This window comes from Mesocricetus auratus, unplaced genomic scaffold (assembly GCF_017639785.1).
Source record: "Mesocricetus auratus isolate SY011 unplaced genomic scaffold, BCM_Maur_2.0 Super-Scaffold_100023, whole genome shotgun sequence".
NCBI classification, from domain to species: domain Eukaryota; kingdom Metazoa; phylum Chordata; class Mammalia; order Rodentia; family Cricetidae; genus Mesocricetus; species Mesocricetus auratus.
In genome coordinates this window covers 5,337,589-5,361,562 of record NW_024429204.1, presented here as the reverse complement: position 1 = coordinate 5,361,562, position 23,974 = coordinate 5,337,589, and the positions used below count along the sequence as shown (strand labels likewise).

The following is a 23,974-nucleotide window of genomic DNA, read 5'->3' as shown; positions in this document are numbered from 1 at the left end:
TTGGAATCCAGTATAAGGTTGTTATTTTCTTTTATGAGAATCGATTGCTATTGTTATATGCAAAAAATAACAGAGTGTACAAATACTTGGGTGGCCAAGTTTACAGCAAACTTAAAATATAAGAAAGCCATGTTATTTACCTTAGATTTCATCTATACAGCTCCCTTTCCTGACTGCTCACACTCAATGAACAAAGATGAAGACAACTAAATAGCAGGCTATTAAAAATAGTTAAAGCCCAAAAAATTAAAAGGTGATCCCAATGAGTTTAATAGCTAGTCTTTTAGCTACTGCTATCCATCCTCTTTAGTCAAGTGATATTAGTTAGGTTTTTTGTCTTGCCAATTTTCTTCCTAAGAAAAATGTTCCATTGTTCAGCTGCAGATGTTAACTTTGTCACGTGTCACGTTTCCTCCTGCTTTGCAATGAGGGCATAAGCACCTGACTACAGCCCTGCTGACACAAACCTCATCTCCCAAGCCACTGAGTTCAAGAAGCAGACACCACAGGCTTTCAGTCTAACAAGGGTGATGGCCGGGATATCTGATTTCCAGGGGTGGGTCACGTGTACACAGTGACTCACCATCAAGGAGATGCTGGGCAGGCTGTGTGTGGTAACAGCAGCAACGTATGCATGGTGGCTTAGGCAGCATGGCTGTGGGTGTCCTGTCTAGCCTCTAATCCAGGTGTCTAGGCCTTTGTAGGGATTCTATGGTCTAATCCAATTTTTATTCGGCAAATAGTTTTTCTGTCCAATTGCTTGATTTCTGTTTTCTAAATGACAGATATCTCATACTTGTTCCACGTCTAATGTGGATACATACATAAACTGGGGGATACATATATATATACACATATACATATATATATATATATATAGTGATAATTCCTAGTGTAGTATAGACAATGTGTGACATGCAAGCATTCTTGTACCTACAGGAAACAACAGTTGATTTATTAATCAGTGTGCTCCCTTTCACCTCTAATAGTATCTTTTCGTTTCCTGATAAGTACATACAAAGCAACCTTGGGCCAGGCACGCCTTTAATCCCAGCACTCAGGAGGCAGAGGCAGGCGGATCTCTGTGAGTTTGAGGACAGCCTGGTCTACAGAGCAAGTTTCAGGGCAATTAGGGTTGCTAGACAGAGAAGCACTATCTGGATAAACCAAACCAAACCAAAAATAAAACAAAACAACATCAACAACAACAAAAAAACAAACAAAAAAGAAAGCAACCTTGGTCATGTCTCCATTCACATTGATATTTTTATGCTTGCTAAGGATAGAATGTAAAGGGATATATGTTACCTATACATGCATATATGCATATGTAGGTTACATATATATGTAACACATAATCATCTGATTCCCACATATGTAAGTTTTTTATTTTGTAGGTAAGATACGCTAGTGAACAAATGATGATGTCCCAGGGTAATTTATGCTGAATTTTGAATGTGTGGCCTTAAATCACTACGACTGCACAACTTTATTTCAGTGATGCAGATATTCTATAAAGGAACAGCATTCAATGAGGTCATCACTAGACACCGAGGATACTGAGCACTTGAAATAAGGCTACTGTGACTGATGAAATAATATTTCAATTTCATTAACTTATTTAAAATCAAAGAGCTATACACGGCTAGTGCCTCAGGTCCTGGATAACACAGATCTACAGGTTCAGAAAAAGGCAAAGTATTTTAAATTGTTTCAATAAGAGAAGGGCTAACATGATAACATTGTCTCAACATGGGTATTATTATATACGTATTATTATATGTATTATCCAAGATATGCATTATCATAGACTTCACGTATGAAAACAAGCTAAGCTAAGAAAAATTAAGTTTCTCACTTCAGCTGTTAACTAATCTGGCAGAGGTGGAATTACTATTTCAAATCTAGGTGCATACAAGTTTTTCTCTACCAAGAGAAGCTCTTGTGGTCTGTAGAAGATTCCACAGGTAGATGGGATATGAACTGAGCACTGATGGGTAATTAAGATACACACACTTTAGTCAAAGAATAGTAGGGTACGAACAAGTCTCTGGGGCAAGGGGGCGTAGCTTTATACGCTTAAAAGTTAGATCTGGAAACACTTAGAACATCAGCATAAATGCTTTCCTTAGAAGAAATGGGAATCTGGTTTGCTCTACAGCAGTGGTTCTCAAACTCCCTAACGCTGTGACCCTTTAACACCTCATGCTGTGGACCTCTGGCCAAGAACCGTTTTTGTTGCTACTTTATAACTACAAATTTGCTACTGTTATGAACTGTGATGTAAATATCTGTGTTTTCCATGTCCGTAGGTTGAGACTTACTGGTTGAGAGCCCCAGCTCTAGAGAAAATGGGATTAGCCACAGAAGGCAGAGAGAACAGGCGGTGGTATTATCAGAGAATTCAGAGTCGAGGCCATTGGCTCCAAACAGTCAAGCGGACAATGAGAACGAGAAGAAACACCCGAGAAATGCTGGGAAGGAAGTAAACTTCCTTGGTGGAAGCTGAAAACTCTATGTCCTCTGGGTCACATTTGGTCAATAAATGTGTTTGTCCTCAATAATGTTGAGATGTTAAAATTTTGCTGCCAGTGTTTTAAAGTTTAGAGGTTTTATGGGGGAAAAAAAAAGAAGTTTATGATTGTGCTGAGGACAAAACCAGAAGCCACCATTGTGCCAACCTGGAACAGAGAAAGCCTGGCATTGCTCACCGACTCTTCAGTCTTCTCTGGTTCCTCTGTTGCCTTAAGGCTTTATGTCACCAGCACAGCCACTGATCTACAAAAACCCTAAGGTAAGAGCTGTCACCAATTGATCTTTATTTTAACAGAGCTAAAATAATTTTCCTTGTGCTTTAGTCTCATGAAATAAAATCTAAATCAAGATATCATCTAGACAAAGGCAGCTACTTCTACTGGGGGGTGGGGGATGTCAGAGAAGGTCTCAACAGCGCCCCCTATCACTTGTCCACAGAAGCAAATTACTAGTGTGATCTAAACCCCCACACAAGGCCCGGCCTCGGGTTATTTTAAACAGGCCTGAGCTGAAATCTGTTCTCTGGAATTTTGGGGTTGGGATTGAGAAAGGTACAGTCTACAGAATGGTGGGACTGTAACACACGAACCCAAAGGTTTCCTGCTACCACGGTTCGCTGGACATGTGCTCTGGGTAACAGAGCAAGAGAGAGAGTGGGCCACTGAGAAAAAATGAAGCAGCCTGTGTGGTAGGAACCAGGGCGAAAAGGGGAAGACACTGCTCTGGCTTCTTCTAGGTCCATGTGAAGCCCAGGTGACTCTGTTTATAGATTTGGTGAAAAGTGTCTGAAAAACATTATTCTCTCTCTCTCTCTCTCCTCCCTCTCTCCTTTCTCTGTCTCTCTCCCATTTTTATTTTCAGATTTAAAAAAGAGAGCTATTTCAAAACTAAAACTGTAACTATCATTTTACGGCACCATTTTCTTCAAACACCTCACCTTATAAATACACAGCAGAAGGTAAATCTTCCTTCCTTCCCAAGCAGACACCAGTACAATGTGAGGTAGAATAAATACAGAATATCATCTTTACTCCAAGGTAATGGAGTAGCACATGACAGAAGAGAGTATTTTCATTGGGTTGATACAGTCCTCAGTAGCAATGGGTGGATATTGTCCTCCATGGTTACCATGACAACTTCCTAGCCAGTTTCTTCTGTGAGCCATTGTGTTACAAAATGTCTCCACAGGGAAACTTTGTCTCATTGCTGGCTTTGATTTAATGAATCTAGTAAAGTATGAAGGCAAACTGGGGTCTACATTTAAGATTTCAGTTACTTTAAGGCAGTGTTTCTCAAGTTGTGGGTCACACCCCTCTGTGTGTGTGTATGTGTGTGTGTGTGTGTGTGTGTGTGTGTGTGTATCAATGACCCTTTCCCAAAGGTTGCCCAAGACCACCTGAAAATGCAGGTATTTGCATTACAATTAATGACAATAGTAAAATTATAAAGTAGCAACAAATATAATTTTATGGTTGCGGGTCACCACAACCTGAGGAACTGTATTAAAGGGTCATAGAGTTAGGACCATTGAGAATCACTGCTTTAAGGACACTCTTTGAACTTAAGATAGCAAAAGATGCTGACTCTTAGATTAAATATGTTAAAGTGTTCATCCATTTTTTTAACCTCCAAAATATCTTCGTTTACTTTGTTTGTCTGCCATAAGTACAAATCTAATATAAAAACTGCATCATTCTTAAATATGATTTACTCATTTAATGAAGTGATTTCTCATACAAAAGTAGTAATTCGAGAAAAATGGTACCTATAAAAAGTAGTGGTTTGAAAGAGAATGGTCCCCAAAGAAAGTGGCACTATTAGGAGGTGTGGCCTTGTTGGAGGGGGTGTGTCACTGAAGGCGGGCTTTGAGGCCTCATATATATGCTCGAGCCACACCCAGTATCTCAGCCACTTTCTCAGCTACCGCTCCAGCACCAAGTCTGTCTGTGTGTCGCCATACTCCCAGCCACGATGATAATGGGCTAAACCTCTGAAACTGAAAGCTGCCTCCTCAATTAAACACTTTCCTTGATAGGAGTTGCCATGGTCATGGTGTCTCTTCACAGCAATACAAACCCCAACTAAGACAGAAGTTGGTACCAGGAATGGCATACTTCTGTGAAAGGCCTGGACATGGTTTTTTTTGTTTGTTTGTTTGTTTGTTTGTTTGGAGGAATTTGGATTTGGCACTTTGGGCTAGGAAAGCTGTGGAACACACTGAGTGCTGCTTAATGGGCTATACTAGTAGGAGCATGGAGGACAGGGGTGCTGAGGGAGATTTGAACTGTGGGGGTCACGAGGTTTCAGAGGAGAAGAATGCTAGTTTGTGGTCTAAAGACCGGTCTTGTGATATTTTGGTAAAGAATGTGGCTGTTTTTTGATCTTGTCCAAAGAGTCTTACCTGAGGCTAAAGTGAAGGTTCTGGATGGATTCCATGGACAGAGGAAATCTCAATACAGCCTAGTATAGACTTTGTTGTGTGGTTACTAGTGATAACTCTAATGAAGATTTATAGTGAAAAGGAGCACGCTGAGCAAGGAATTTACAAAACGTAAAATTTGTGGAGAAAAGGAGCACCAGGAAGTGGAATGGAACCGAGTCCCGTGTTCAAGGAGATAAACTGATTAAGTGGTGATCTCAAGGAGAGATCTCACCCAGCTAAGTTTCCAACTTGTGAAAAGGAATTAAAGAAAAGCTTAGAGCTGGGTATGGTGGTGCACGCCTTTAATCCCAGAACTCAGGCAGAGGCTGGCAGATCTCTGAGTTTGAGGCCAGACTGGTCAATACAGCAAATCCAAGGACAGCCAAGCTTAGGCAGTGAAGTGAACCATCAAAAACAGAAAGCTGGTGAAGACGTAACGGAATGAGGGAGCCATGTTCCAGCCCCAGCAAGCAGCAGGATTTGGAAGCTTCAGCCACATGGTTCTGGCTTTAGAGTTAAGCATAGAAGAAAGGGGTTCTGGAATTTTCCTCCATGACTAAGCATAGCCACTGAGGACAGGCATGTGTCAGGGGTGTCAGAGAGGCCACTGCATGAAGCTGTGAGGTTGAATCCGGATTTCCTTGGAGATCACAAGATGTTGCAGATGCCAGAGCTGTGGGATACTTGACGAGGAAAGATGTTAATATGGAGTGGGACCAGCCCAAGAGAAAGAAGTGTGTTGTAGTTAACAAAGTGGAAAGGAGTTGGAGATCTGAAGAGTGCTGTGATATCAGACATGGAGATGCAGAGTACAGAGTCTGCCCTGATGGTCTTTGGTCTTGCTATGGTCCAATATTTCCTCGCTATGCTCCCTTCCCTACACTTTCAGAACAGTAGTGTATAGCCTGTGCCATTATATGTTGGAAGCGTGTGATCTGCTTCTCTATTTTGATTTTATAGGGGATTTCAGTTAAGAGACTGCATGAATTTCAGAAGAGACTTTGAACTTTAAAAAACTGTTGATACTGTGGTAGAGTACAGGGATTTTTGAAGTTGGACTGAATGTATTTTTGCTCTATGATATGGCCACAAGCCTTTGGGGGCCAGGGAGTGGAATGTGGTTGTTTGAAAGGAAATGGCTCCCAAAGGGAGTGACACTATTAGGAGGTATGGCCTTGCTGGAGTAGATGTGTTCTTGTTAGAGGAAGTATGTCACTGTGAAAGAGGTATCACATATGCTCAAGCCACACCAAGTGAGTCAGTCCACTTCCTGTTGTCTGCAAGTCAATATGTAGAATTCTCCAGCACCATGTTTGCCTGCAGGCCACCAGACTCCCAGCTGCCATGGTGACAATGGGTAAGAACCTCTGAAGTGTAAGCCACCACCTCAGTTAAATGTTTTCCTTCTTAGGAGTTCCTGTGGTCATGGTTTTCCTTCACGGCCATAGAAACCCTAACTGAGACAGTGGTCTATACATCTTTCTCTTGCCCCACCTTGGCTTTGGAAGATGTGTGAATACTATGATCAGACTTAAAATGTCTAGATCCCACACTGAGAAACAATATACAGGGAGAGTTAGTTTTACTGCCACTCGGCTGAAACTGAAAAGAACAGTACAACTATTGGGTTAGTATTTGTAGCCACACTGTTTTCTGCACTTAGCAGGGTTACACTGACATACGTGGAGAATGTTTTACCATAACAGAGCAAAGGTGAAGCTCTAGCTGTTACTCAAGCAAGATGGTTTCTAAGACATAAGCATACTACTAACCCCACACCAGGATTCATGGCATCCCGTTAAAGGTGTGTGTGTGTGTGTGTTCACATAAGTCTTTTGTTATGAGATGGGTCCTATGTAGCTCACAGTGACTTGCACCATTGTGACTGGCTAATTGGATTTTTACTTCTGCAATCCGCATAGCCTCACTATCATATGTAGATGCCTTTCCCCTTGGTTTTCTAGTGATTCCTCAAGCTACTTTCATTTCTTTGCTGATTTTCTTATAATTTAATTTTCAACTGACTGGTACCCAGAAGGATTAAATGCTAACTTATTTAGTTACTTTGTGTTGAGTTGACAAGCTCTCCTGTGTATGGCGGCCAAATTAAGCTTCAATCCGAGGTGGTAGGGTGTAAAACATTAGGGAAGTAAAATCTGTCACATAGTATACACATTACCAATGGGGTAATGTAGACGGCTTCTGGGAGACCCCCATGCACCAGCAACTTTGCCACACAAACATTTTTCTTTGGAATCAATGGATGGGAAGCTGTCGGGCTGCTTCTACAATTACAAATGGAAACATTCGGAATATATGCAGGAAAAAGCCCACAAACTTGTAAGTATGCAGAAACAAGAAGCAAAGATCAGTCTACACAGTGAATTAACTGCATCTAGCCTGACTCAAGTCAGCCACGCTGGGGTTTGTTATCTGTAGGCAATGTGTTTACTTTCTCCGAGTCTGTATTTTCACAAGAGTAAAACAGAAGAGTAAAATAACAAACCAATCTTGAAGAATTCCCATGAGATAAAAGAAAGTGATACAAAGAAACTGCATAGTAACTATCACTGGGCTCAGTTTTCCCTGACCGTTGCCTCCTACCAGGAGATAATCCAGCTGTTATGAAACAAACTTAAGGCATTGTAGTCAGCAGGGGAAACTCTGGATCCACATTGTGGGCTTAGATCCTAATTCTACCACTTGCTAGTCAAGGAACCTGGACCAACAGCTTTCAATCGTGAGCAGGATGCTGTTTGATGAGAGGTTGGAAGCTCGTGTCACTGATGCCAGAATCAGCATTTCACGCTTTCTCAGAGGATCCTTCTTTAATCCTGCAATTGGGCTTCCTTAAGGTTTCCAACTGCACTGTATTTTTCCTAGTTACAAACTTAAGTACTATACCCAGTTCATACTCTCACAGCTACAAACACATCAAACACCCTCCATGAGTATTTCTGAAGAAATGACTGCAAAGAATTCGGTCTCTTTATTGACCTCTTAGGCACTTTCTGTAGAGAATGGCAATGCCTTGAGTCATTGTATAAGAATGAGAATACAATTATTGCACTATTTCTGGGGGGAGGGGGACTTTGAAAATGATAAAAATAGAAAGGAAGAGAACAAAAGGGAAATGCTGGCTTTGGTGTCCACCTGAGTTTATGCAAGACTGATAATTTAATCACAGTGATTAGGAGACCACTGCTTCCATTAAATAAACTGTTCCCAACATGAGAGTCATGTTGGGCAGCATTTCCTTTTCTTGTGAGCTAGAATAGGTGTCATGGTTGTGACTATAATAATGCTTCCAAGTACGTTATCCATGTGAACTTCATGTGTTCTGCCCGGGTGTCCCAAGAGAAAAAAAACACTGCAGAGATGTCCGCCTTCTGGACCACTGGTGTCCAAGTCTCGCAGATCTACGGGAATGTTGAAATGGTTTGTGAAAACACAGGAATTTCAAGGGTGAAGGATTGTTGGGAAACCAAGGAAGAGTTAAGACTCAGTTCTCTTGACTATAAGTTGACTCTGGGCCAGTTGAAGGATTCATTTGTGGAGAGTCCTCTCCTTTTTTCGAGTAGAGACATATATGGTGCATTTAAAAAACGGGAGGAGGGGAGGGAAAGGGAGAAGGACCTGGAATTGACATGTGAAGCAATCTTGTTTCCAATTTAAATTTAAATTTAAAAATAAAATATAAAAAAAGAAAAAATGCTACCTTCCTTGTGGAACATTCTGTCTTGGCAACTCAAGAAGCAATATTATGGCAGAGAAATCTGTTCCAGTTTCTCATGTGTATATGTAGAAGATTCCTTTGGGATTTGTCTGTATGAGACACAGATAAGTGAATGCATTTCCAACTTTGAAAAATCTTCACTTCTGTTTCCGCCTTTCCTACTGTCTCAAAAATGCTTTTAGGATGGTGTTCTGCAAACGCCCAAATACCAGTAATAACATAAGAATGATGATAGCTTATGTGAAATAAACTCAAGATTGAGGAATTGACATTAAACATGATTAAAATGGAGTCTACAATAGTCGACATTTTATTTAAATATACGTATTTTCAGGCACACCTAACTTTGACTTATAGATAGCTTCAGTGCTTACTCAGTTAGTGAGTGTGTGCAGTCAAGTATCCATAAGGAATAATCTAGAACTTGGAGGATGAGTATACAGGTTGTGTTTGTGATTCTAGACTTCACCTGTAACTCTGAGGGTCAACTGGCTGGGCAAGTTTTTAGATTTCTTCTTGCCTCGGCATCCTCATCTGTGAAACATTGGCTACTAGGGGTCGTGGGTCCTCAAGGCTAAAAACACTGCAGGACATGAGCTGTGCCTGGCAAGTGAGGAATTCTAAAAACCAGCTACAACTGTGGTTGTCCAGTTATTCAATTTAACCGTTTTTAATTGATTGACTTTATACCTTTCCTAGAATTTTAAATAAATAATTGCAGGAAACAAGTCAGATGTAAACACGTACAATACAGAAAAACATGATAAGTAAGAAAACCAAAAGTCATGTTTACATGGGGAGTTACCTTAGTGTCATATCTGCATCTATGTGTCTTTGTTGATAGCAAACTGACATTCAACAAGGGCCAGGAGAAGCTGGGATAGCTGCACTGATCTTCGGGATACCTGCACTGATCCAGTCTGAAGACTGGCCATAGCATTCATTGCTCATTAATTGTCCCTCCTTCTCCAGAGCAAACATGGGAAATTTTTATTCCCATCTGTTTTGAAAGTAGGTAGTTAATTTCTTCTAAACTAGGGCTAGGTAGATTCCTAGTAAGAAATAAAAACAAGCAAACCTTAATTCTATACAGTAGAGTTCACAAGATGACTAAATTACTGTGGGTATGGGCCTAAGGACGGACATAGTTTGTAAATAACAGTATTTCTAACGTTATTATTTACATTAGCTATCTTATTGACAAATTTTCATTGTTGGTTGCCAAATTTTATGAGAGTTTATCAAGGAAAAACAGGATCTGTTACTCAAAACTTCACGAAGGCCTGCAACTCTCTTGGTGAGAAGTTAACATAGCCAGTCCCTTCACTTCCAAAGGCAATGTTGAACAGCAGACAGCCCACAGTCAGAGTCACAAACACTGCAGCGAGCCAAACCACGTTCTGAGTGCACACCGTGCAAATGCGCCTTTAGTCTGTCGCCTGTCCACCTCACAGCCTCCCCACTTCTTTATCCTGATCTTGGCTGTCACAGGCTGGGACACCTAGAGTTTTGCTGCTGCAATCCTCCTAGGCTTCCTAGCTTCTCTGTCATCCAGACCACATGCTGATACAGAGACAGCAGGACTTAGGGAGTAAACAAAAGCAACGAGAGTGGGGGGCACACTGGGGGGGCACCTGCCTCCACCCAGGCTACATGCTCACTCAGTCTCCAAGTGCTCCATAATCCAATCTCACCAGGCCGACTATTTCCCAGGAGAGCCTGTGGAGCTCTGAGAACAACCTGCAAACGGTGCTTCTCAGCCCGGCGCTCTAGAGGTGTTCCAGGCACAGTCCCCGCAGCGCGGAGGCTGTTTGGAGTCCTCCCCTGAGGCCAATCCTCCCGCCACAGACCCCAAACACACCATCCTAGAGGGGCGGGGACGGGGGTCCTCACCTCCTTCTTCTTCTTCCAGGGAGTTCATGCAGGGAAAGTAGCCCGCTAGAGCTTCGAAGGAGGCGGAGAGGCTGCTCCGGCTCTGCGAGCGCTGCATGGAGCGCCCCGGGGCGCCCGTGCCCCCCAGGCCCTGCCGGCCCATCTTGCTGGAGGACCCGCTTTTCCCGCGGTACAAGATACGAGGCGTCTTGGCGGCTGGTGCGCGGCAACCGCTGCGGTTCCAGAGCCTGCGGGTCGGGGGGCCGGGCTGGTTCCGGTCCCTGCCTCCCCGGCCCAGCCCGACTGGGACGTGGCTGGGACCTTGGCTTTGCTGGGGAGGGATCGGGAGGACAGCCGTGTAGAGGGGCAGCTGCTCACTGTGGAAGTCCGAGGTGTCGCCCAGGGGAGCTGAGGATCCTGGAGGCTGGCGCCGCTAGCCCAGGCGCCCGCCCTCCCTCGCCGGGAGATGCTGCTGATGCTGAGCTCGCCTCCAATCAGCGGCTGGAGGGGGCGGCACCGCGATGCCGATGCCGGGGCGGGCGACCGGGCGGGCGCACTTCAGGTTCTGGCCTGCAGACCCCTAGGAGCTGCTGCTGTTTCCTCCACTATACCTGAGAATGGTGACTGACTCCTAGTAACCAGTTAGGGAACTCAGAGTGGTATTATGTGGAAAAAATCCCGGCAGTCACTTTCCCTTAACAGTTTCCCAACAGCTGCTGTTGGCACTCCTCAGGTGTAGACGAGGCACCGTCTTAACCGTATTTTAACCAGGTCTTATGAGAACCTACATTAACTCTTTCTTTTTAACTCTAACGGTACAAAGTCAGCACAGGAGACAACAGAAGCGCCAATATTGGGGGGAAAAGCACAATGACGTTTGTAAAGTTTGTGTTCATTCCAGGAATCTCTAATTCCTTCTTTCTCAACAGAAAGCAATCAGCGGCCCACTCTTGCTAAGAATAACACCATCAACTGTAATATTGCAGTAAAAGGTTACATCTAAACACAGATTTGGAGGCGACACGGACTTACTAAAAAAACAACACACTTGATAAGCAATGCTAGCATAAGGTTTCTGCAAAATGAAATCTCTGTCCCTGAGCACAAAGCAGACTTGGTACATTTTATTAGGAGTCAGAAGAGAGCCCAAAGTTTCTAAAACCTTAGGGAAGTCATTTACCCTCTAGATTTCCCTAAGTAGACACACACACACACACACACACACACACACACACACACACACAGAGTACTGTACGGAGAGTTAGTTGCTCAAGTTCAGTTAGTTAACTAAGCTCCTGGCAAATGCCAGGTATGTTGGTAGATGCTCACAACACACCAGTGGTCAACGCAGCTGAAATTCCCATTAAATTTACCTCTGTGTGTGAGTGTGAGTGAGTGTGTATGAGTGTGTGAGTGCATGTGTGCATGCGTGTGTATGTGTGTGTATGTGTGTGGTGTGTGTATGTGTGTGTGGTGTGTGTATGTGTGTGTGCATGTGTGTGTGGTGTGTATATGTGTGTGTGCATGTGTGTGTGTGGTGTGTATGTGTGTGTGGTGTGTATGTGTATGTATGTGTGTGTGTGTGTGTTGCCAGAAGGGAGGAAAAATAAACACAAATAGAGGCAAGGAGCATGAGTATGGAAAGGGCCAGGTCACAGGTGTCACTGGCTAGGTGACCTGTGAGAAGAGGTTTGAAGGAGGTAGGAAGGAGGCCCTGAAGGGTGGAGTGTGACATGGACACGGGACAGCCGTGAAGCCAAGCGTGGAGCAAGTGAGAAGGGCTGGGTCACACAGGACAGGTGGAGGGCTGGGCCATCAGACTTGGCAGTTCACGGAGTATGAACATGCTCGCACGGAACAGTGCTCTCACATCTTTCTGAAAATGCAAAAACCTTCAGCGCAAAGCAACTACCATTGTAACAGGAAGGTTCTGTTGTTTAGACCCAGTGTCCCTGCTTCCCAGATAGACAGTCATCCCTTCTCACTAATCTTCCCACGGCTGTCAGTCCAGTTCCCTTTCAGTGTTCACTCTCCTGCTGCCAACAGACGGAAGCCAGAGAACTCTAGGAATACCTTTTCATACATATGGGCTTTAAGAAGAATGGAAGCTTTTTACCATTAAACAAGGAATGAAGAAAAAAATCACAGACTTATAGAAGTGGGAAGATTTACTTAAAGTCATCTTATGTTTTTTGAACTGTCAGTCACGATTGTTTAGTGAGTTCTGAAAACAACGGACTGATTTTTTATGTTTCTGTGTGTGTGTGTGTGTGTGTGTGTGTGTGTGTATGTGCGTGCACGCAGTAGGTCCTGGTTCCTTCGGAGGTCAGAGACATGAGATTCCCCCTAGAGCTGGAGCTATGGGTGGTTGAACCACCTGACGTGGGTGTTGGGAGCCAAACTCAGGTCCTGTGGGAAAGCAGCAGTGCTCCTGGTCAAAAATTTAAAGAATGGAAGTGAAATAAAAATCACCAGAGTCCAGCTTGGGTAGTCTATGTATTAGCCATACTCATGAGTGTGTATGCCTGTGCCTGTGTGTGCTGGTATGTCATAAAATGTTTCTTGCCGTTGAAACAGTTTGGAAAACATAAATGACATAAGAATAATGATCTTATACACAGGGAAATTTAGACCTAAGAGTAGAATTGCTGCTTGCACTGGCTCAGAAGGAATGAACGGCTAAGTCATTCATCTTTTATCAGGATATTTGCCTGAATGGGAACAATATAACAAAAGCACACCGCTTTGCGATACGAATACAATGTCCTTGAACGAAGCAAGCGTGTTGGGGAGGGGTTACCATTTCGACTCCCTTAAGTGAAAGTCGGAAACGCTGATAGGACATTCCTAGCTTCCTGGCAGGAGGAACGTATGAAGGAGGCTGAACAGAGAATTCCCGAGGAAGTAAAATGGACGGGAAACTTTGTTCGAAGCATCCGGGGACATCCTGGGAGAGAAAGCTGCCTCAGAAAGGTGCACCCTGAGTTTCTAGTAGAGGCTGCACGGGGAGGTGCTCTCAGGTGTCTAGAAGAGGTTGGGCGGGCAGACGCTAGGTGCGTCCATTTCTATCTGAGCGTCACTTCTCTCTTGAGGCTCCGAAGCAAGGCCTCCTCCCTGGGATGCTTTCAAATACTCACTCACTGAGATCCTAAGTGATACGGATAAAGAGAAGACTGACGCAGACAGGAGTCAGGAAACTCAGCAAGGTGGGGAAGAAAGATTTAAGGCAAAAAGAACTGAGCCTGCAGGGATGGATCACAGAATGACCAGGTAATTCTAGTTTCAGATGACAATTTAGAGAGTGGTCTGAAACCAATGAGGAAGAGTAGGCTCTACTTTATTAGTCCTATGCTCATTTGCTTTCAAAATATTTCTAGTTTCACATAAAGATATGTATTTAATGATATTTAGCACTATTTGCATTTTCGTTTTTGAGACGGGTCTCGTTATGTAGCCTGAGTGCTGGGAATACAGGAGTGAACCAACATATACGGGTTGTTTATACATTTTTAGCAAGTCCCGACTATCAATCCTTATTCTATTCAGACACATCTACTGTCACCCCTGGTTAACTTAAAATTCATATAAATAATTACTAAAAATTGGAAATTGCCCATATCCAAGACATGAGTAGTATATGTCATACATGCATATGTAGTCTAGTATGTGTAGCTACATGGTTCGTACATGCCTATGCGGTCTATTACGTGTATCTACACATTGTACATATTTTTGGATTTACTTCTCAAATGACAAGCCACTATATTGCATTACCCAGAAACAAGTATATCTCTAGAATAGTATACCCAGGATCCCGATTTATTTTTAATTCTGTTATCCACCCAAACATAATTAGAGATTAAGAGTCACAAACAAGCATAAAGAACTGCCTCCCCAAAATAAAATCCTGAAAAATCCCATTGGAAAGCATGGAATTCGTCTTTCTGAAGGAAAGGTAAACATATATTTTGCATATGCTAGTATAGCATGCCACTTGATAAATACAAACCAATGTATTTTACAGTTACAGAGTTTATAAAAAGACATCACACTAAAATGTCAAGTATTACATGCATCCTAACAGGGTGTCTCCTGTGCCGACATGTTGAGAAACACATGCAGATGGTCTGCGCCTGATTTCCGGTTAATGTCTGCATACCATGTCACAGATGATACACATATGCTCATGTCAAAACCAGACGGTAGAAAGATACAGAAAACAGATCCTGTGCATACGATTATAATTATACTGCAAATGTCTCCATCAAAAATAAATGTGGACAATCCAGCCTTAAGGTCACACTGCTTATTTTACCTACATAGCTACCTTAAATCTACATTTGCTTTCATTATAAAATAAACTAAATACTATATATTCCACGACCCGAATATAAAATCTGGAATAAACAATCTTTTTTTTTTCCCTCATTCCTAGCCTCATGCCAATATGGCAGGAATAAGGCATAAACTTTGGAGATTTCAGTTTTCAAAGGTATTTTTAGTTTTTTCTTTGGCAGATTTTGAAGGTGAAGAACAGATGCTATAGTTTGGCAGCTGGCCAATCCAAAACTTACAAAAGTCAAAGAGGTAAAAATGTATTCAAATGTGATAAGAGGAAAAAAAACCAAGAAAGAGGAAGTGAGCGGTCAATAGATTCATTATTTATGCAGTGAGACTCACGATAATATATGCATTTAGCTCTTAAGAAAACCGGTCCATAGGAGTGAAAAAATTACCGATTAAGCTAAAACACGGTGGTAAGATTTGACCTATGGGATGAAGGAGGAAAATAATCCTTTTTTTTTTTTTTTGGTTTTACGAGACAGGGTATCTCTGTATTGTTTTGGAGGCTGTTGGACCAGCCCGACCTCGAACTCACAGAGATCCACCTGCCTCTGCCTCCCAAGTGCTGGGATTAAAGGCATGCGCCACTACTGCCCGGTGGAAAAGCATCCTTAAAGACCAAAGTCCTGTGTCACGACAAGAGAGCAGAGTGACAGTGCAGAGGAGGACACAGTATTGGGACACATCAATGGTCATCATGTCCCTTTGAGCATGGTGATAACTATGATGATAATAGCCAGCTTTATGTCCTTCTACATATAATTTAATATAAACACTGAGGTAGCCACTATCATTGCCTTTATTTCACAGATGACAAAAATTAACAACAGTCATCCTATAAGTATTAGTTGGGTATATACCACATGCCAGACATGTTGCCATCTCCGAGGATACAAGAGCAAACAAAAATTGACAGAGATCCCTACCCTCTTGCAGTTTCCATACCAGCAAAGTAGTGGCTAACATTAAATGCCACTTATTGTACACCAGCCTTTCCGCCCCAAAACCAACCCTGCATGGCAATACATAAAACCATTTCATAAGTACACAACACTAAGAGAGAAACACTGCAACAAATTCCTTGTAAAGACAAGGAAACGAAAGCACAGGCTATTGCGAACCGAAACCAGCAGTGAGTCTATAGTCTGAGTCACAGTATGAAACTTGCTCAGAATCATAAGTGGAAAACCCAGGACTTGAATCCAGTACTTCTGCTGCACCATTCCAACCTGGGCTTACGCTCTGGAAGTTTAAAGAGGAAGGAGAAACCGGCTCAGGTGCAAACTGTTCCTACTCCGTACAAACACAAATCACATCTCCGATCGCAAAATGGGAAATTTTCTCCCTAGCAGCAAGACAGAGACCAGTTCTGCAGCAGCGGATGCCGGCAGTGTCCTTCCCTGACACTGTCTGGAGTCCTAGATGGCCAGGTTGACGGCTCAGTGCCTATAAATGCCCTCAATCCCCTCCATTTTAGATGCCAGGTTGCGTTAGCTGTGCCTCTGACGGGCTGTAGATGGAGTTCCATAAGCCCTCCTTAACTGCTCCCACGACTAAGAGAAACATCTGGGTAAAGGTTCACTACAAAGGCTGTTGGTAGAGACACACAGGACACAGTATACAGGGAGCTTGAGGCTTCTGTATACTCTCTCGGTCACCACCGGTTAGCACCCTCCACGGTTAGCTATCTAGAATCCCTCTGAACTGCCTCTTACGGCTTCTGTGAATCTGCATTGCACAGGCAGTAGCGAGGTGGGGGCAGATATGCCAACATGTGATCGGGAAACGGGCGCCATCTAAGGCTACGTAGACCGTGGGGCGGCCGCATCGCCTGCTTACTCAGGTTCTGCGGTGTGACCTTTAAGATCCCCTGTGAATTGGGGGACACAGCTTTCCTTACTCATGAACTGCAAAGCCTGAGCATTAGACCTTCTGCCTCGAAGGGAGGAGTTGTACTCCGGGAACGATGGAAAAAAACACACACAAGAAACAGGCACATGCCCACAGTCTCATAGTGCCTCAGGAGCAGATCCATACGGAGTCTACCTAGGAACGTCACGAGGACACATGCGAGCATTTCAGGAAAAAGGAGGGTGTTCTTCTTCCGCTGTGATTTCCCCGCGGATTCTGGAGGAGTACTGCCCAGTTACTTCTCACAGCGAGATCAGTAGCACCTCGGAATTGTGTGGGCACAGTCATTCTGCACAAGTAGAGAAGATCTAAACGTCTTTCTGAGTGTCAGGTGCCAAAGAAATAAAATTATGCAGCATCTCTAAGACATGTGTGCTGAAGTTCATTCTTAGTCATTCCTTACTCATTTACCCCGTTTACCAAAGTGCAACTACAATATTAGGCATGTATAGAACATAGGCTTCCCTATATCACAGTTCAGTCCAGTTTTTACTCCCACAGGCTAAGTTTCATGTATTCACTCCAGTAGACCTGGCAGTAAAAGTTCTGATGGCAACTCTGTTCAGGTAAGTCACATATTGTTCAGAAAATAAATTGCTTAAGTTGTTTACATGGCTCGATACCAGGCTGACATAAAGAAAATCTGATGTTTTTGTAGATGACTAATTTTACTTGTAGACAAGTTAATCAGTTCACTGTATATGGGGATAGGAAATTTGTAACATTAAGGTTGCTAAAAACCAAAGGCAATAGAGATGAGTGAAGTTTCTCCAAAATATTTAAAAAATCTAGGATTTTAAATAGAGTGTTGGAAAAACAAAGCCCCAGCCCAAACATCACCTAGACTGGGTTTAAGTGAACTCCTGGATGGAGGCAGTTCTGTTCTACTCAGTATATTTGATAAACAGGAAAAAAAATGATGTGCCAAGTGGCTAACTTAGTAACCAAACTAAGCAACTCAGCCCTGGCCAACTCCTACTGTCTGTGTGTGCTAAGGGTATGATCTACCTGGATGTCTGTGTGTGCTAAGAGTATAAACAACCTGGATGTCTTGCTAATTTGAAAATTCACAGTAGGGAAGAACAATGTAGATTAAGTATGTGGTTCTTGAATTTAGATTAAAGTGGCTCCAAAGAATCTGCTTTATCTATACCTTGACAGTAAGGTTGGTATCTTGAAGTCCAAGGAGACGGTGGACTATTCCAGGGAAACGAGTCTCAGGTAGAGGCCATCTGTGGTGTAATTTATATTCCTTCTATCTGTTCAACAAATATTCTCACAAGAATAATGCATTTTCAGTTCTTACACTCTTTCTTATGTCTGGGAGTAAAGTGATGATCATAAAGTTGACAATGTAATGAGTAGACAGACACTAAAAAAGAACCGTCAAAAACAACTCACAGCAAGGCAGGGTGATACACACGTCTGTAATTCTAGCCATTGGGAGGGGGAGGCGTAAGGGTCAGAAGGTCAGGGCAATTCTTATTTAAACAGTTAAGTCATCCTGGTTGTAGGCAGATACTACACCATTTTACATAAGAGACTTGACCATTTGCAGCGTGAGGTATAGAGACACCGTAGAACCGGTCCCACAAGGATACTGAGGCTACTGCACACACAGCCAACTATGAAAACGATGCTGAGGAAGTTTATGTCTCCCAGTGTCAGCAACAGCACTTAGCCAGGACTCCCTCGGTGTTTCCCATGGTTTATTACGAGGGCTTTGGAGGTTACAGCTGATTCATAATAATTTTCTTTTATAAAGTTACCTTCCACAAGTGTGTGCAAGTGCTAGCCCATGCAGACGTATGTGGGAGCCAGAGGCCGATGATGGGATGGGATCCTCAACTCTTCTTCCCCTTAGTGTTTGGGAACTGGGTTGGCTGCTGAACCTGGAACTTGCCATCTTGGCTAGGCTGCCTGGCTTGTCAGGAACCCCTCAGATCTACCTGTCCCTACCGCAGCCCTGGGGTTACAGGCATACATTGCCAGAGAAGGCTTTTTTTTAAAAATGTGGGTTCTGGGTATTCAAGCTCAGGTCCTCAGGGTTCTATAACTACTACTTTGCTAACTGAGCTAGCTACCTTTGCAGCCCTCTTGTGTGTGTGTGTGTGTGTGTCTGTCTGTGTGTGTTAATTATACAACTATATATATTGTTTTATATATTTTAATTAAGCAACACACTCAACTCCAAACATATCTTGAAACTCATCAGTAATATTTTATAGATTTTGAAGCATAAATAAGACAAAAGACTCCACATCCATTAGCATGATTTAAATGAAGACTAGTTCAACTGTGAATTTAATTTTTTCTTGAATATCTGCATATTGGATATTTAAAAAAATATGAAGCATCAATGTATTATTCCCACCCAAAAGTCTTCAGTGAAAGCATCTCACAAAGACTACTGATTGCTTAGTAGACTGTATGGATCACTCACTCACTATTAAATAATATTAAAGGAATATTTATCCATCAGTTCAAATAGATGCAGTACGGGATAGTGTCAATTACCGATTGACCACTGGTTAAATCTATTGCATTTAATACTATGTGTATTTGAATTAGTAAGCATAGAAAGACTAAGAAAACAAACCATATAAAGCCACGCAAAATGAACAAAAGTAGCTGGGTAGTGGTGGTGCACGCCCTTAATCTCAGCAGAGGCAGGCGGGTTTCTGTGAGTTCCAGGTCAGCCTGGTCTACAGAGTGAGTTCCAGGACAGTCAGGGCTACACAGAGAAACCCTGCCTTGAAAAACAAACAAACAAAGGACCAGTGTGCATCCTGAACATAGTTTATGTAGTTCAGAGGCATACAAGAGAACAAGCACCAAAACAAACAGAGAGAGGAAGGGGAGGAGAGGAGAAGGAGAGGGGGAGGAGGAAGAGAGGGAGGGGAGATACTCCTGCTTTGGTGATGATAATTGCTGCACTTTTAAGATCAAGACACTAATTCTATAGATTGCAGGATTATTACATTCTAATGCACCATTTGGAAAAGCATAGTATTTAACTGGAGAAGGGAACTAAAGGGGAGATTTAGAAGTAAATTACTTCGGTTTTCACAAAAAGCACAAATTATACAGGTACAAAATGACTCAGAAAAAGAACAAACCGACAGAAATGTAAGAAGTTAAAAATAAAACTGTTCTTTATGAGACCCAAAATGACCAACTTGCTGTCACCCCCAAAAGTCCTCCAGGTCCTGGCCTTCCCAGTCTGAACAGCAGCACTGTACAGCGCTGACCACCACATTCCAAGGGCACTGCCTTGCTGTCGCCCTCCAAGGTAACTTCCAGCCTCTCATCTTCTCATTCCCTCTCCCTCAGTGGGTCGCACCTCCTCTATCAAATGTATACCTTCAGTGCCTACAGTGCACCCTAGCAGTCAGTTCTGAGACCTCCTCTCTCACACGCTCGCACGATGGCCTCTTTCCATTTTCAGTTTGCAAGGTCAAATGCATTCCTGCAGCTGCACTTAGCAGCTTGACCTCTGACCTGAAATTCCAGAGCAGTCCAGTTGACATTACATCTAGAACATGTCATAGATGGTTCAGTCTACTCTTTTGGCTTCTTTCCCAAAGCAGTCTGTGCTTTCACCTTTACAGATTTAATAAATGACACGGGTAGCCAACATCGCTCGGATAAAAACATCTGGACACCCTTCTCCATCCAGTCATTATCAAACTTTTGATTCTACTTTAAAAATATAATTTAATGACTGTCGCTTTCTCTTCAACCTACCCCAACGCTTTTTCCTCCCATGCCTCAAGACATCCTTCACGAGGGAGCCAAGGATGCCTTTCAAAAAGAAATGATTGACACCACGGAGAGCCTCTGAAAGCCCTTCTCGGCAGGTACAGAACCTTAGCACTGTACTGTAATTGCAGATGCAAACCCTGCATGGCCTCGGCACCCACATCCCGTTCCTACGTCCCAGCGGGCCACACCTGCTGCCCTGGGTCACTCTTTAGGATGGGTGCCTGCCTGCTTCACCAGAGACGGCTTCTTCCTCCCACTCAGCTTTCTCCTGTGAGTAGAATCTAAGGCGAGGGCTGTAGAGTCCTCCAGGGCGTTATGCAACTGCTCCTCGCGGTATCACTCCAAAAGCTTCATGAGAGAGTATCTATTTTAGTTTTTCTTCTCCACCCCTGTCAACTGTCACCATGACTGGAACAAAGGCTGTCTCTGTGTATTCACTACCAGATACTTTCTTCCTCCCTGGTAACTGAAACATAAAGGACACACAGTCTTACCCAGCCCATAAGACACAATTAGAATCTTGCAAGGTGTTTTGTCTCTTTTCCCTATTTAAAATTCCCACTTTCTTATATTAAGAGTAAGAATCACAGCCGGGCGGTGGTGGCACACGTCTTTAATCCTAGCACTCGGGAGGCAGAGGCAGGCTGATCTCTGTGAGTTCGAGACCAGCCTGGTCTACAGAGTGAGTTCCAGGACAGCCTCCAAAACAATACAGAGAAACCTTGTCTCAAAAAAATAAAACCAAAAAATAAAAAGTAAGAATCACAAGATCGAGCATTGAGGAAGGACCCTGTAAGCTTTGAGCCTACTTCGGAAGTTTTATTTTATTAGAAGTGACGGCAAAGTCAGTGATCTCTGGGTTCAGAGATTTTCTATGCCAGAACTGTAACTTTTCCCATCATCACTGGAATGAACGTCCTACAACTGATTAGATATCAGGAAACCTTCCTTCAGGCTGTGTAACATGGAACGAGCCTGGGTTAGGAAAAGCAGCTGGGGTCTGCCCCGCACACCTGGGAGAGAAGGACCTGCAACACCAGGTTGTCACAGAAAATGGAACGGACCCAGAGACCCACCGGCAACACTCGAAAATTCCATGTAGATTTATGACATTCTCGAAATTACTACAGTGGCATTCAGGAAAATAGAAGCTAGGGTCAGGAACAAATCATTTATATAAATAACCCCTTCAGCTTAAAAAGAATCCACCTTAACGTTCCTTTAGAAATCCCTTAAAATACAGGGCTCAGTGAGATTCCAAGGTACGGAAGAGGTGACGGAGCTGCCCAACATCCCGTGTAGGGTAGCGTTTCCATCTGCCAGCTGCTCTTGAATTAGTTCAGTGGTGGAGAATTACAGTCTCAGTTAAAGAATATGCTAACAGTCAATGCTAGTATGGTATCTTACAGTCTTACTATGACCTCCCAACTGAGGTTTAGTTATGTTTCTGTTATACACAGGAGTCTGCCTCCACAGAAAACCATGGAATACTGCTTCCCCCACAGCCTCCTTCCCAAACCCAGCTTTTTCATATGAGTTACTTAAAACATTAGGGGATATTGCTGTCTTTTTTTTTTTTTTTGCTCCCACTATGGTTTCCCCTGCATGTCTCCTCCCAGATCCTCCCCACTACCCCATTCTTACTGCTCCGCACATTTTTCTCCCACTCTTTAGAAAACAACAGTGTGGCCTAACTTAAATGTCTGCAGGTCACGTGAACTTTGCTCTTTGTGGTATTTGGCTTTTAGTTAGAAGTTGCTACCAGTCATAACATCCTCCAGTCTTTAATTGCGTGTCCCTCTAGTCCCCTCAGTCTTCTGTATTAAAAAAAAAAGGCATAGTAACCAGGATCCCCTGCTCTGCCTTGAGAGAGTCCGTCTTAAGACATGAGCATCTGCTCCCCTCACTGTTTCATGATTGGAATCAACTCCACATTTATCATCTGTGTCAGAAGTGTAGTCTTAAATTCCCCTTCCGCCTAATTACTGAGTCAAAGCAGATATAAACACACTTCGACACATCCCTAGTCTTGCCTTTTAGATACACACGGAAGGTGGCGGATGCTTCTCCCACATGGCAGCTTTTCAGATAAACATAAAAGCGACCCTGGGAAGAAGAAAGCAATGAGAGGGAGAGGGAGAACGGGAGAGAATGATGGAAAGTGGACATAGTCAGGATGGATACGCCGGAGCAAAAACATCATCATGAAATCCACTACACTAACAAAAGAATGCCAATAACTCTTTTGCGTATTTCATTTATACTTAAGCACTTGCTGTATCTCTAGTACCTCAAATGTATTAGCACATAAAGCAAAGATTATGTTCCCACCGAGCTCACAATCCAGCCAGGGGAAAGCACCAGCACAACCAGTCCATTCTACGACAAGATAGCGAGATGGTACATCCCCTAATAAGAAAGGGGGAGGTGGCAGCCAGCGTGGTCCCCACAAGAAGGAGACGTCTGAGACAAGTCTTGAAGATAGTTTTCCTGTCCCATGCGCTGACTGCCGTCCCCTTCTACGTCACCATCTGCCTCCCTCCAGCTGTTCAGCACCTACAAGGCGACAATGTGTGAGGCGCTCTAACGGGTCCTGGGGACGAGCTCCACAAGGGAGTCTGTCTCCGTTATCAGATCGCAGCTAACGGGAACAGAAGGACGAGACAGGCGCCCCTGTGTGCTAAGTGCAGAAATGAAAGTGTGAACATGAGTCACAGATTGGAAGGAACCGACTCTACCGCACTTTGACTGTTTTTGAAGAAGATGTGGTCTCCCCTCCCCAGATCTCCACCGCACGATGGTTTGCTCTTCTCCATCAGTAACAGCATTGGCAGTATTAAACCTGAGAATCCCATCCGTTTACTTTTCAGGTTCACAGAAACACTCTACTTAGTTTTCTTTGTTGAGTCCGGGGGATTTCAAGTCTATTGGAAAGCCTGTTTACCAAATGGGCTTCCTCCTCCAGTTTTCTATAAAATCTGTTTATATGAAGACAAATAGACTATTTCCTGCTATTGCCGTTATCAATCTCATCTCCCCAAGGCTCAGCTTCACCTCAAAAACACCTGCCTTTTCATTTCCAATGTCAGGTTTGCCTTGTTTATTGTGTCAGGACTTCCTGTGGAATTGGTTACTCAAATAGATCACTGAGCACTTTCTTTGTTATATTATATAACAATCTCTATATAAGATGCTCTCCAGTTTTAAATATTCCCTTTCTGATTACTCACATCTCAGTTTAAAGAATTATGAATGTCACTCAATCCCTAGCAAGCATATTTTCTAAAGTCTTATGACACGCATTATACATCTAGCTAGGGGAGTTTCATAGCAGCCTGTAATTGAATGATTATTTAACACAACAGGTATTTATTGGAAGACTTTGAAGC

General features: G+C 43.2%; 1 protein-coding gene across 50 annotated transcripts in view; it reads right to left on the bottom strand.

Moving 5' to 3' along the window:
• Window positions 1-23,974, bottom strand: part of Rims2 (regulating synaptic membrane exocytosis 2) — a 394,972-nt gene that overhangs the window by 17,040 nt on the left and 353,958 nt on the right. The window contains exon 1 of one of the 50 annotated variants that reach the window (XM_040730539.1): window positions 10,587-11,011. The exons of the other annotated variants lie outside the window; for them this stretch is intronic. Coding sequence (XP_040586473.1) covers window positions 10,587-10,728 — 142 coding nt within the window. The 5' untranslated portion in view covers window positions 10,729-11,011. Of the gene's footprint in view, window positions 1-10,586; window positions 11,012-23,974 lie in introns of those variants that run through there. 50 annotated transcript variants of the gene reach the window in all.